The sequence below is a fragment of the Chelonoidis abingdonii genome, chromosome 14 (assembly GCF_003597395.2).
Source record: "Chelonoidis abingdonii isolate Lonesome George chromosome 14, CheloAbing_2.0, whole genome shotgun sequence".
Lineage (NCBI taxonomy): Eukaryota > Metazoa > Chordata > Testudines > Testudinidae > Chelonoidis > Chelonoidis abingdonii.
Window position 1 is genome coordinate 32,365,792 of NC_133782.1, and position 14,394 is coordinate 32,380,185.

At 41.8% G+C, this 14,394-nt stretch overlaps 2 protein-coding genes across 3 annotated transcripts in view; one reads left to right on the top strand and one right to left on the bottom strand.

Moving 5' to 3' along the window:
• The window catches only part of FAM83C (family with sequence similarity 83 member C), a 293,103-nt gene that overhangs the window by 107,934 nt on the left and 170,775 nt on the right, over positions 1 to 14,394 (bottom strand). The window lies entirely within an intron of this gene.
• MMP24 (matrix metallopeptidase 24) overlaps positions 1 to 14,394 on the top strand; it is a 208,423-nt gene that overhangs the window by 74,058 nt on the left and 119,971 nt on the right. For both annotated transcript variants that reach the window (XM_075072350.1, XM_032766541.2), the window contains 2 exons: positions 2,476 to 2,592; positions 7,170 to 7,474. In XM_075072350.1, the coding sequence (XP_074928451.1) occupies positions 2,476 to 2,592; positions 7,170 to 7,474 (422 nt within the window). The remainder of the gene's footprint in view (positions 1 to 2,475; positions 2,593 to 7,169; positions 7,475 to 14,394) is intronic.

Consider the following 14,394-nt stretch of genomic DNA (forward strand, 5'->3'; position numbering starts at 1 on the left):
CACCTGCTGTGCCCCTTCTTCATTTTCCAACTCCGCAAACCTGTTCCTGAGTTCTATTTCACCTTCACTGGCCCGTCTTTTCCTCTGCCTGGTTCTCTTAGTCACATGCTTCCACTGTCCACTTTCTTCACCCAGCAGTCTCCTCTCAGAATTCTTTGGTCCCGCTTCCATCTGCAAGTCTGAGCTTATCCCTTCAGCCTCCTCATGTCTGGCTTGCATCAGTTATTTTCCCATGGACTGATCTCAGGGACAAGGTATACAGCTTTTCCCATGGGACTTAATTTATAAAGCATTAAAGGAGGCTAATATAATTAATGATAATTCAAAAGGATTTGTGGAAAATGGATCCTGTCAAACTAACTTACTGTCTTTTTTTGATGAGATTACAAGTTTGTTTGATAAAAGTAACAATGTTGATGTAAAATTCTTAGACTTCTGCAAGGTGTTTGACTTCGTACCACATAATGTTTTGATTAAAAAAACTAGAACGATATAAAATTAGCATGGCACATATTAAATTGATTCAAATCTGGCTAATTGAATATCTCAAAATGTAATTGTAAATTGTAAATCATCAAACAGATGTGTTTCCAATGGGGTCCTTCAGGGATCTGATCTTGTCCCTTCATACTTAACATTTTAACAATGACCTGGAAGAAAGCATAAAATCATCACAGATACAAGTTTTCAGATGTCACAAAGACTGGGGAAGTGGTAAGTAATGAAGAGGACAGATCATTAATAGAGAGCAATCTGGATCACTTAATGGGAGCAAGCAAACAGTATGTATTTTAATACAGCTAAATATTAATGTATACATGGTAGAATAAAAAAATTAGGCCATACTTATCGGATGAGGGACTCTGAAAAAGATTTGGGTGTTGTGATGGATAATCAGCGGAACATGAGCTCCCAGTTCTGTGCTGTGGCAAATGGGCTAATGCAATCTTTGAATGCATAAACAGGAATCTCAAGGATGAGTAGAGAGGTTATTTGAACTCTGTATTTGGCACTGGTGCGACTGCTGCTGGAATACTGTGTCCAGTTCTGGGATCCACAATTCAAGAAGGATGTTGAAAAGTTGGAGAGGGTTCAGAGAAGAACCACAAGAATGATTAAAGAATTAGAAAACATGCTTTTATAGTGATAAACTCAAATCTATTTATCTTAACAAAGAGAAGGTTAAGGAGTGACTTGATTATAGTCTATACATGCCTACATGAGAAACAAATATTTAAGAATCTGCTCTTCAATCTAGCACAGGTATAACACTATATCCCATACCTGGAAGCGGTAGCTAGACAAATCCATACTGGAAATAAGGCATATATTTTTGACAATGAGAATAGTTAACCAATTTACTAAGGGTCATGTGGATTCTCTGTCACTGACCATTTTTAAATCAAGATTTAAAATCTCTGCTCTAGGAATTATTTTGTGGAAGTTCTATGGCTTGTGTTATTCAGGAAGTCAGACTAGATGATCCCAATGGTCCCTTCTGGTCTTTGAATCTATGATTCAGTCCATGGACATTGCAGGAGCTGGTGGACACCATCAGCTCTCCTAAACAACTGTCTGAGGGTATGTCTATGCTGCCTCTGGGAACAAGCCTTCCAGGCCATGTGGACAGGCTCATCTATAGGGCTCATGCTACTGTGCTAAAAATAGCTGTGTAGATGTTGTGGATGCTTGAGACGCCGAGCTCCAACTCAAGCCGCAACCTCAAAACGATGTCTACACTGCTATTTTTAGCATGCTAGTGAAAAGCCCACTAAGAAAGTCTGTGGACTTAGGCTGAGAGGCTTGGTCACAGATGCAGTGCAGACATACCCTCAAGGATATAGGTATGCCTTTCTGTGACTGGGGAGGGGTAAAGAGAGAGAGAGAGGTAGGTATGTGTGTGTGCAAGAGAGAGAGTGTGACTAAAATACTGAACTATCAGTCCTCAGCTTCTACTAAACGAGGTCCAGTAGGAATAACTTCCAGCGTTGGCTTTTCACCCTGAACATTCTTGACTACTCCCATTGCTGGACTTACATCAGTAACCTTCAGCCTCACCCTCTCAGTCACATCCTACTTCCCTTCTTTTTTCCCCTTTCTGTCTCCTTCTGCTTCTAGGAATCTTTTCCTGTCTCTTCTCAAAATCCATTTGCCGTCTGACTTCCCAGAACTAACTCTTACTTCTTTTCCACTTTCCCACAATACGCTGTTTTACTTAACGTGGATAAGAGTTTTTAACCAAACCTTTTTGTCTTTTGGGGAACCGTGCAAATGGCCTTGATTTATCTTAAAACATTCTGCTCAGTACGCTCCTTATATTTTGCTGGACAAGGTCATTCTCCTTGTTCTTGTAAATCCTGGTTCAGACTAAACCGAGAGCCAAACCAATTTTAACGAACAGTAAAAATCACATCTACCTTGTTTCCCAGATTTAACACCTTTTCACCAGGCGTTTATTTTGGGCTTTTTTTTTAGATGGATGAAGAAGCCTCGATGTGGGGTTCCTGATCATCCCCATATAAGCCATAGCCGAAGGAATAAGCGATATGCGTTAACTGGACAAAAATGGAGGCAGAAACATATAACATACAGGTATATTCTAATTTTTTTAAAGGGTGAAGCATAGTTTGACGTAGATTTTATACTGAGCTGTGAAAAGTGAAAATGTCTTTTCATGCATATGACCTGCTGAATTTTAGAAAAACATGGAAGGTAATTTTTTTCAGAAGTATCCAAGTGACTTAGTAGTCTAAATCCCATTTCCAAAATTATTTAAGGTATTTCATATGCATATGCATATTCATATGCATATCAGCATCTTTAGGTGCCTTTATAAATCTGGCCCTTGGCTTAAATGACATAATCAAAAGTGCTACTTAACAATTATTTTTTCCCTACCTGCTTTTTTATTATGTCATTTAAACCCTGAATGCCTTTTAGTGACAATTTTTCAGAGGTGGTACTGAATATTACAAATGGATGTCTTTTTTTTTTGTTCTGCAAAGCACTCAAAAATGTTTTGTCATTTTAAAATAATAAACAAATGTCTTAATTTTATATTTATTTGTATTTCTCTAATATTCTGAGTATATATCAAGTCCAGAGTCACAATGAACACTGCCAGGAATTTTCTGCAAACATTTTATGACATTTGTATTAAAACTAAATGAAGTATTGAAATATTTGGTTTTAGCTGAAAGGAGTTTGTCTAACTTTTACTTTTTACAGACTACACAAACTTAGTGAAAACATTTCTAAAATTATCCATATTGTGTAAGTTCATGATAATGGAACTATAGAAAAATATCTAGTAATCGTTAATGGTGAATTATCATCCAAAGTGGATGCTTCTAATCAAGTCCTGCAGGCATCTGTTCTTGGCATGAAACTTGCTGCTGGTAAAGTTTGCAGATCGCAGAAAAATTGGTGGTATGGTAAATAATGATAAAGACAAATCAGACAGAGTATTTTAATACAGTCAGATGCAAGGTCCTCTGTCAAGGTTCCTCCTCCACTCTGAACTTTAGGGTACAGATGTGGGGACCTGCATAAACACCTCTAAGCTTAACTACCAGCTTAGATCTGGTTTCGCTGCCACCATCCAGATTTCTCAGTGTCTGGAACACCCTCTTTCCCCCGAAAATCTTCCCCTCCCTGGGTAGCCTTGAGAGACTTCTTCACCAAGTTCCTGGTGAACACTGATCCAACCCCTTGGATCTTAACACAAGGAGAATTTAACCATCCCCCCTTCCTTTCCCCCACCAATTCCTTATATGGTGAAGTCCAGATCCAATCCCCTTGGATCTTAAAACAAGGAAAACATCAATCAGGTCTTAAAAAGGAGGCTTTTAATTAAAGAAAGAAAGGTAAAAAATCATCTCTGTAAATCAGGATGGAAAATACTTTTACGGGTAATCAGATCGTATAGCCCAGAGGAACTCCCTCTAGACTTAGGTTCAAAGTTACAGCAAACAGGTAAAATCCTGTCAGCAAAAAGACATTTACAAATTGAGGAAAACAAAAAATAAAACTAACATGCCTTGCCTGGTGTTACTTACAAGTTTGAAAACATGAGAGACTGGTTCAGAATGATTTGGAGAGCCTGGATTGATGTGGCCCTCTTAGTCCCAAGAGCGAACAACCCCCCAAAACAAAGAGCACAAACAAAAGACTTCGCTCCACCAAGATTTGAAAGTATCTTGTCCCCTTATTGGTCCTTTGGGTCAGGTGTCAGCCAGGTTTCCTGAGCTTCTTAACCCTTTACAGGTAAAAGGATTTTGGTGTCTCTGGCCATGAGGGATTTTATAATATTCTACACAGGAGGGCTGTTCCTTTCCCTTTATGGTTATGACAAAATCAGAGAGAGTATTTTAATAGAGTCAGATGCAAGGTCCTCTGTCTAGGAACAAAGAATATAAGTCACACAAGATGGGGGACTATATCGTGGAAAGCAGTGACTTGGAAAAGGACTTAGGATTCATGGCAGAAACCAACTGAATATGAGGTCCCAGTGAAATGCTGTAGCTAAGAGAGCTAATGGCATTCTTGGATGTGTAAGAGGAGGAATGTCAAGTGGTAGTAGGGAAGGCATATTGCTATTGTATGCAGCATTAGTGAGACCATTCCTGGAATACAGTGTCCAGTTGTGGTGTCCAGGACTTGGAGTGAAGATTAAGAGCTAGTTGTGTTGAGTTGAGCTGATGGCTAGATATCCACAAGGAGACGTTAGAGAGACAGGCTGAGATTTTAATTTTTGGACCAAAGGAGAGATCTGCAATAAAGATGTAGATTTTTAATCTCTGAGCATAGACATGCTTGTTGAATTTGTATTTACTGATGAGATTACTCAGAGATAAGGTGTAGCAGGAGAGGAGAAGAGGACCAAGGAGGGAGCCTTGTGGAGCCTTCACAGAAAGCTGGAGGGAGGATGAGGAGGATCCCCCAAAGGATGCACTGAAGGAGTGATTAGAGAGGTAAGAGGAGAACAGCAGAGGGCGGAGTCATAGAAGCTAAGGGAGGACAAGTTTTCCAGAAGAAAAGCATAGACAACTGTATGAAAGGCAGCTGACAGGTCAAGCAGAATGAGACTGGAGCACTGGTTCTGAGCTTTGGCCAGGAAGAGGCTATTAGAGACTTTGGCAAGAGTGCTGCTTCTTCAAGTGCTTGCTCATGTCCATTCCATTGTAGGTGTGTGTGCTTGCCACATGCACCGGTGCCGGAAGTTTTTCCCTCAGCGGTATCCATAGGAGACCAACTCTGGCACCCTCTGGAGTAGCGCCCGTATGGTGCGCAATATAAGGGGCACTGTTGGCTCCCCCCATGCTCAGTTCCTTCTTACCACCAGTGATGGTGCTGGAACATCTCTTGCTTTGGCAAACCTTCTCGTTCTGAATCTATTGAGATGAACTTTTCTCTGTAAGTAGTTAAAAGTTGTTAGTAGTTTCCCTTAGTGTAGTTAGTTAGTTAGTCCTGGACAGGACTCAGCGGAGGGAGTACCCACTATACAGGCGGCACTGTCCATTGCATCGTGTCCTAGGGCCAGTGGCCAGACCCTGGTACTCTTGGGGGTTCCTGCACCCCTTGCAAGGGCTCAAGTCAGCCTCGAGGGCCTCAGATAAACCATCAGCCATGGTCTCCCGCCCACCCCAGACTTCATAACCCTACCTTAGGAGAGTCAACTAATATGCATTTATTTCATAGATAAACTAACTCAAAAGCTGCATAGCTCAAGCCGAGTTGGGACCAGAATACGAGTCTATAAAATCACTTTATCAGATTTGTCCCACTGCCTTGCAGAATGAGAGTGAAAAATCATGTGGTAAGCTGTACTGTCTGGATCCGTTGCTCTAACCACTAGAGCACAGCCTGCTCCCAGAGTCAGGAATAGAACCCAGGGATAGTGAAACCAACATTCCAGTGTTGGCTCACAAACAATTGCATAATCCATTGGGGAACTGTATATTATGCCCCCTTTAGGGACTTGCTCATATAAAGGATAACAGTGTGCTTCTCCTTCTGGTTATTCCTATAGCTTGAGTGGCTGAGGCCTATTCTATAGATCTGAAAGTCTTGGGTTCAGACCTTGCTGCTGTCCCATGGGGGAAGAAAACATAGTATATGATCGTGTCAGTAAAGACTGCAACTTAATCGACATGCCAAGGGGCTGAACAGATTATACAGGTGTCCACAATACTGGCATTTTCAGACTAATCAAAGCTGTATTTGACAGCCTTGATAGAATCTTAAGTGTTTTTTTGTATATTATACATATATATGACCTCCATCTTAAATTAGCATTTATTTGAGGGGTAGATGCCTCAAGACACTGAGCTACAGAGCCTTTCATATGTAGGTCACCATTTTGAATCCAGCCTTTCCCAGGGAAGTTCTTCACCACTGCACTTGGTGCTCGTTGGTAGACTCAGTAGAGAAGCCATGGAGACTTAATTGCCCCTGTGCCTCTGAAAAGCAGGCCTGGCAGTACAGTATCTGGGAGGCTTGCACTGTTGTTGCCATGCACGGAAACTGAGGACTACCTTTTCCAGGGTTCACAAGCTGGCATCTTTTGCCAGCACTAAATCTGGACCATTTTAAAAATGAAGTTTGGGGTTATATACATGTTGTTTGTAAATAAACAAATTAGTTCATGAAATATTTTGCATAAAATATCACACATGGAATTGCACAAAATTTGGCAGCTGTGGTAGTGTCATAGGTTTCATTTGAATTACTACTATGAGTAAAGAGATCTGTCAGGCTCACTGTAATTTAGTGATAGGTATGCTGCTAGGAAAAAATTTAAGGGCCAGTTTCTTATACACTAGCCTACACTTTTGCAGGATAATAGCAAACGTAAATTTACCTGCAATAATTCACACTTTCAAATTAGACATCTAAGTCATTAATTTGTGAATGTAATCAGGTATTCAGGGCCTGATGCAACATCCACTGAAGTTAAGGAAGGATTCCCATTAGCTTCAGTGGGCTTTGGATGAGGGCTAAAACTGACCTAAATTGCAGGTGCAAATAGTTGCAGGCACAATTATGTGCCTTCAGAAATGGAGACCCTGTCCAGTTTTGCTTATGTACAGGAATTGCTAGCTGTTGTAATAGGAAGACTTGAATGGGATGTGTGCCTTTAATCAGTCCTTCTCTTCTCGTTCACACAGTGTACACAACCACACCCCCAAGGTTGGAGAGCTTGATACAAGGAGAGCCATTCGTCAGGCATTTGATGTTTGGCAGAGAGTGACGCCACTAACTTTTGAAGAGGTTCCTTATCATGAAGTTAAAAGTGACAGGAAGGAAGCAGATATTATGATATTTTTTGCTTCTGGTTTCCATGGAGACAGTTCTCCATTTGACGGAGAAGGTGGATTCCTAGCCCATGCTTATTTTCCTGGACCAGGAATTGGAGGAGATACTCACTTCGATTCAGATGAGCCATGGACTTTGGGAAATTCTAATCATGATGGTAAGATTGCAGGTCAAATTTTTAAAACAAGAACAAGCTGAATGAAAATTCAACACCAGGCTTTTAGTGGGGGAAATGGCAGGTTAATGGAGCCCTCTGCTTCCACAGATTGGCCCCAGTGAAAAAAAATGCACTCCATCTTAAATGCACAAGTCTCTGGGGTGTGTGCACAAATTGGAGGCTTATGCATCTTCTCACCTATGTGCACATGAATAAATGTATTTAGGAATGAGCAAAAATGTGTGTATACTTAGCTGTGCAGGTCTTTGAAGATCTGGACCACTATCTCTGCAGAGAAAATTGTCCTTTAGGGGAGGAAGGTGATATGAGTGCTGAAGAAACAGAGGCAAAGTCGGCATCCCTATCCCAAGCCGACTGAGATGCTGAGTGCGCTCAGCAAAGACAATGGTGCAGTTGTCAGCAGGGAGTGCATAGGTAAGACAGCAGAAAAAGATTTCAGTTGCAAGTTTCATAATTTTTGACTTAATTTCTAATTTCCCAAATATGATTTTGGCCTGAAATTTCCCATGTTGAGTTTCAGGCGAGAAGAGAGGGTTTGTTGGCTACTTTAAAGATGCTTGTTGGGAATCAGGAAAACTATATTTTGTACATTAAACAGTGAAGAGATTTTGTGTGCTTTTGGGTTTTATCTTCCCTTCCAATAACCCCAAACACTTGCTTTTTTATTTTCAGACCTTTTCTTCAGTGGGAACAAGGGTCTTTCACAAGTTTGAAAAAGAGTGTTAAGCTATTTTAACTGAATGCTAAATGAGACATAAAACTCCAGTTACAGATCCATATGCATGGAGAAGATCATGGATTCAGAACAATTCCTAGAAAAAAATGCATTGTCAAGATAAAGTGATGCTTGTAAATAAAGATTAGTTAATTTTAAACACTATTAGAGCATTGTAGCTTAAAAGAAACATGTTTAATACCAGGAATTTGGAGTTGTGTGAAGGGTCATCACCATGGTATCAAAGTGCTTGAGTTAAGGTGTAATGTCCCCTCAGTGCAGGATCTGTTCGCCTTTAGTCTGTTTCTTCCTCATTGTGTCACTCAGTTGGTATTCCCCTTCACTGTAGGCCCTCTCTTTTGGTATGTTTTCTTCATAAGTGCTGTTGCCAGAGTTTGGAGAAATTTCACCATGGTAGGAGCTTTCTCCCCATGTTGCAGAATGTTATCCCTTTCCTTGTAGATGATGTCCTTCAGCTGGGATATTATTATCTTTTGCTTCTAGATTTGTTTCCTAAAGCGTGTTCTTTGTAATTAGTGTTGTCTCCATCCTGATGGCAGGGTTGGCTGTTCATTTTGGAACTGAAATAGACTCACCAAAAAAATAAAACCCTACCAGCAGTAGGTCAGTAGCAAAGCTCTCTTTCTATATTGTGCTTTTTTACATAAAAAGGGAAAGATTTTAGAATAGCTGCTGCAAATTATATGATTTTTAAAAATCCTAAAACAGACAGATAAAGTGGGCTACTCAGTAAAAAGCAGAGCTACATAGACTAATGCATATCTAAGACATTCTACCCCGATGGGAAAGTTTTTTAACACAACTATATAGAAAACTCAGGCAAACAATCTCAAATTTTTGTTTATCCTTACTGTGAAGCATTGATGTTTGCAAAAATGTTATTCAGTGAATGACATCAGCAGTACAGGGCACTGAAATTGACATTATAGATCCTGCTAAAAGCTCACAAAATATTTCTGGTATGTGAGACTATTCTCTGTATATGATATTGATCCTTTCTTAACACTGACTACAGGAGGAACCCATTTACTCCATGTAGTATTGTTAAGCCAGTGCCCATGAGCCTGGTTTAATAACTGTTTTTGGCTGGTGTACCTGTAGCTTTTTTGCTTTTCACCTGTCTCACCCTCAACAGTTTTGGCAAGTTGACTGTAATGTGCAATTGTTGTCCAACCAGAAGAAATGTGGGGGACTCTTCAATAAGAGTGCAAACTGTGTTTCAAATTCAGCAAAGAAAGAATTAGTCATTTCTGAATAGATGACATTCCATGTGAAGAACACAAGACTTCTTTGGTTTTTCTCACAGGACACAAGAACCGTGGTCCATTTTAATTAATTAATTGTTCTGGCACACCAGGATAGCTAAACATTTAATGGAGTTTCTGGATATTTCACTTGCTAGGTGTAGGGGTTGTCAGACAGATACCAGATTCTGGCTACTATGATTAAGCATTTATGTCCATTCAGAACATGAGTCCCTCAAAAAACCCAGTAAAAATCTACACAGAAGTGCTTCCATGTCTTCTCAGATCATGACTGTGAATATTGGGGTGCCCAGTATATTCTTTACCCTCTAACATGAAGATCAAGCCTTCTTCTCAATAGCATGAGCCAACCTAGGCCATCAAAAGTGACTGAATATTTTTCTTCGTGGTCACCGTTCCATATTGTGTAACATGAGGCTTTAGAGTCATAAAACTGGAGGGAAGTATACATTGTTCATCTTATTATTTTACCATGTGTTTATCTTGGTGTCAGCCCTTCCCATTCACACTGAAAAGTGACAACATAATTAAGAATTGTATTTGGCAAGTTAAAAAAACTGAAGTGAAGAGGCATGCTGTGGTAAGTCCCTAACACAAGGGTGGTTTAGCATTTTCCAGTGTTAAGCTGTTTTATGGGCTGCTGTTTTTCCTTAATTTGATGGCACCATACTACAATGAGGGTAGTTGTTTAATCATATTGATCTTACATTTTTATTACTGATTATTGCCTTATTATAAGTGTTAGTGTTGCAGTTATAGGACTACTGCCCTCTGTCCAATTTCTGATTTCTCTGAGTTAATCCAGTTCAAGTCTTGAGGTGGATTCTCACGATTCTTCTTTGAGTAGTATCCCTGTGGGTGCACCACTGTAGGTGTGCTTGTGTTCTTACGCTGCTGATCGGAGAACGTCACTAGCAGTGTCTATGAGGCCCTGTGGTAAACATCTGTCTCAGATCTGGACTTTAGCGTACAAAATCTGGGTGCTTACTGTGAACCTCCCCCAAGCTTATACCCAGCTTGGATCTATTCGTGCCCCGATAAGGATTTTGCTCCATCGCCGGGTTCCAAATCGTCCTGTGAATCCCAAGCCCAGACCCTGGTCTCCTATCTCAAATGGGAAACAGATTCCCCCTTGTCTCCTCGTTATCTGCTCCCAGCTTCCTCCCTGGTGCCTGGCGATGCAATACTAACTCCTTGAGCAAAACAAGAGGGAGTCACCTCCCTGAGGCGAGCATTCAAATCTAGTAAAGCTAATATAGAGATTTCTACCCCCTTTCCTTAGCCTCACCAGAGAAACACCAAAAACCTCAACCAGGTTTAAAAAGAAACTTATATAAAAAGAAAGAAATCAGAAATATAACCCACTGCATTAGATTCAATCAGCTCTTGCCTATAGATTATGTACCAGTTGATTCAAAGATTAGCCAATTAACCAGTCAGCACACTAAACACACATGTAAATACCACACAGCATATACAGCCTATTTGCCTTGTTGCCTTTGTCATCACCTTTGTGTGAGAATGTAGAATAGATAGAGTTAGGGAATGTTCCTCAAGGGAGATACAAAAGAACAACAAAGCCAAAAACCTCCAGAGGTTCCCACCCTTACTTTTGAAAAATCCGGTTTCCTGATTGGTCCTCTGGTCAGGTGTTTGGTTCCCTTTGTAAACCCTTTACAGTAAAAGAAAATTAACCCTTACCTTACCTATCTACTTATGACAGGCCCGGCTAGCTAGTGTGTGCGGGCTAACCCCCCTCAGTTACTTCTCAACCGCTCCTGGCTAGAGACAAAGCTAGTCACAGTCCATTACCATCATTTTCTCTTTTTGCATTTCTGTAGTTAATCTCCTTGTCCTTATTTGTAGTTTTGACTCCTTTCTTATCAGCAGGAACAACTGTGATACCACATGTCAGGCTTCTCGTGTGAACATGTGGTTCAGCTCAGAGACATACTGGACAAACCCTTGTCACTGTCCATCAGGATCAAAAACTCCTTAGACTGGTGGAAGGACCCAGCCAATGTTTGCAAAGGGATCCCCTTCTTGCACCCTCCCCCCATCATTGCTTCTCACCACCGACACATCACTCCTGGTGGGGCACGCCTCTAAACAGCCTCATAACACAAGGCAGGTGGTAATCCATGGAGATATCTCTTTACATCAACCTCCTCAAGCTAAGAGTGGTCAGGAAAGCCTGCGCCCATTTCTTCCTGCTGATCAAAGGATCACACCTGAGATCCTAAGAGACAACATAGCCTCTATGTACTACATCAATTGACAAGGGGGAGCCAGGCTGCCCTCCCACTGTGTAGAGCTGATAAGATTGTGGAACTGATGTTTCTCCTATGATGTGTCACTGTCTGCAGCTTATATCCCAGGCACACAAAATTTGATAATGGACAGTCTTAGTCACAAATTCACATACAATCACGAGTAAAAGATAGGCCTGGCAGTACTTCACAACCTATTCAGGCAATGAGGGACACCGTCCACAGACCTGTTTACCACTCATCTGAACAACAAATGTCCATGCTACTGCTCCAGTGCAAGGATAGGACAACACTCCCTGAGTGATGTTGTCCTGGGACAGGGACCTTCTCTGTGCCTTTCCTCCCTTTCTCCTACTGTTGATGGCCCTATTGAAAATAAAAAGAGAAGGAGCACACATCATACTGATTGCTGCCACTTAGCCGAGATAACCTAGTACCCTTCCCTGTCACAGCTTGTGATGTGCCCGCCAATCTCTCTCCAGTCCAATTCTCGCAGAACAAAGGCATGCCCTATATCCCAACTTGGAATTCTTTGTCTCAAGGCATGGCTCCTTCAGGGCTCCAACACCTAGGAGAACTCCTGTTCGAAGTAGGTATAAGATGTATTTACTACACAGTAGAAAATCCATGACATGCTGTACTTAGGTCCAGGTTTCACATTTGGTATACCTCCTAACAATTCTCCCTGACATCCGCTGCCCTTCCAAAGATCTTAGACTATATAATAACCCTAAAAAAATCAGGACTATCTCTCAGCTCTCTCAGAGTCTGTCTGGTGGCTACAGCAGCCTTCTGTCAGCCAGTAGAGGGATACTTGGTGCTATCACACCTGACCACTAAAAGATTCCTCAGGGGTATAGTAAATCTTTCCCCCAACGTGTGTTCCCTCTAAGCTGCATGGTCACACAGCCACCCAGGAGTGAATCAAGTGCCGTGCACTTGAATAGCAGAGCCATACACATCTGGTAGTGTGCGTTCAGGTGCCCCAACCCCTGCTGCTCTGCAGTCACGTTGCACCTGCCCTCTGCCTTGGAGCCCTTGGCCAGCTGCTCCTAGGACACTCCCACTTGCTGTGCAGAACTGGGGCGGGGGGGAGGCACTGATGTCAGGGAGTCCCCTTGCAAAGGTTCTAAACACAGGCATAATGGTTTTGTATGAGGATGGGTAGGCTGTTGGGGCTAAAACACAGGTGAGAGCCATGTGAAGTCTGAAGTGTAGACATACTCTTTGACAGCACTAGGGGCTTTTCTAAGTTATAGGAGCCTCCAGAGGCTATCTTATGGGCCACTGCACTTCCCAGAAAATCCATAGTGCATCCCTACCCTGACATGCTTGCATAGCCCCCAGACTAGCCCCAGTGCTGGGACTTGTGAGGGAGTCCTTGGGAGGCAGCCAGACAGCTATCTTGCACAGTACCTTTGCCAAAGGAATCCTCCTTTGGTTTTGAGAGCCCCTTTTTGTTGCTCTAGCCCTTTAAAGCAGAGTAATGGGGATGGAGTGCAGGGAAGGAGTTTCTCTATTATGCCATAGCTCTTTGTTGAAGACAAATTGTGATCCAAAGGAAATTATTGGGAGTTTTAGGGACTGCATTGCTATATTTTCAGTACCTTTGGTTAAGACTTTTTGCTGATAAATATTTGAATAAATCACAATTGATCTGACTTTTAAGGAAACAAAAAATCTATATTCAGATGTGGTCAATAGAGGGAATACTTGGACTCTCTAAACCAAGAAAAATATTACATATCCCAAAAAGGGTGGGTTTTTTATTTGTTTGTTTTAAATCACACTGTTCTTTGAATATGTGTCAGTGGATCCAAGCCTAGGTGCACGTGTCTTGTACGTGCAGGACTAGATTTTTTTGGCTAGCAGTGTCTGATGGTGTCACAGCTGCACCCTGTGCCTCTTCATGCCACTGTAAGAGGCCATAAAGGGTTTAGTGGACCAGCCATAAAGGGTGGGGTGGCTGAGCCCCTTAGTCAGTTCCCAGATCCTTCTTACCACCTGTGGCAGCGAATTGGAACCTAGCAGTGTCCCATCACCTGATAGAACTCTAGCAAGCTTTTTTCTAGGTAAACCTCTGAAAATCTTCAGAATACTTTTCAGCACTTACCTTTATGTATTTGCATCATAAAATCCTCAAATTGGATTGAAATCCATCAAACAGACCTCTTGTACCGATGTCCACCTCACATACAGTACCCCCTGTATAACATGGTGGAATCTAAGGAGGAATTTAATCCTTGTCCATCCTCTGGCAGACTCATCCAGAGGGGGAGGGATAGCTCAGTGGTTTGAGCATTGGCCTGCTAAACCCAGGATTGTGAGTTCAGTCCTTGAGGGGGCCATTTAGGGATTTGGGGAGTGGTCCTGCTTTGAGCAGGGGGTTGCACTAGATGATCTTCTGAGGTCCCTTCCAACTCTGATATTCTATGATCCTGCTGAAGGACAGTCATGAGATTCTGCTTCAGTGAGTCCCACATCTCTAGCAGGTGTTCCAGCTGCTTGTCGTTCTCAGCTGAGACCAGGAATTCACGACTGAAGCTCCATCTCTCAAAGCAGTTGATGAGGGTGACATTTGACCCAGAAATCCTGGGACTGAGCTCTCCAATACTGTAGAAACTGACA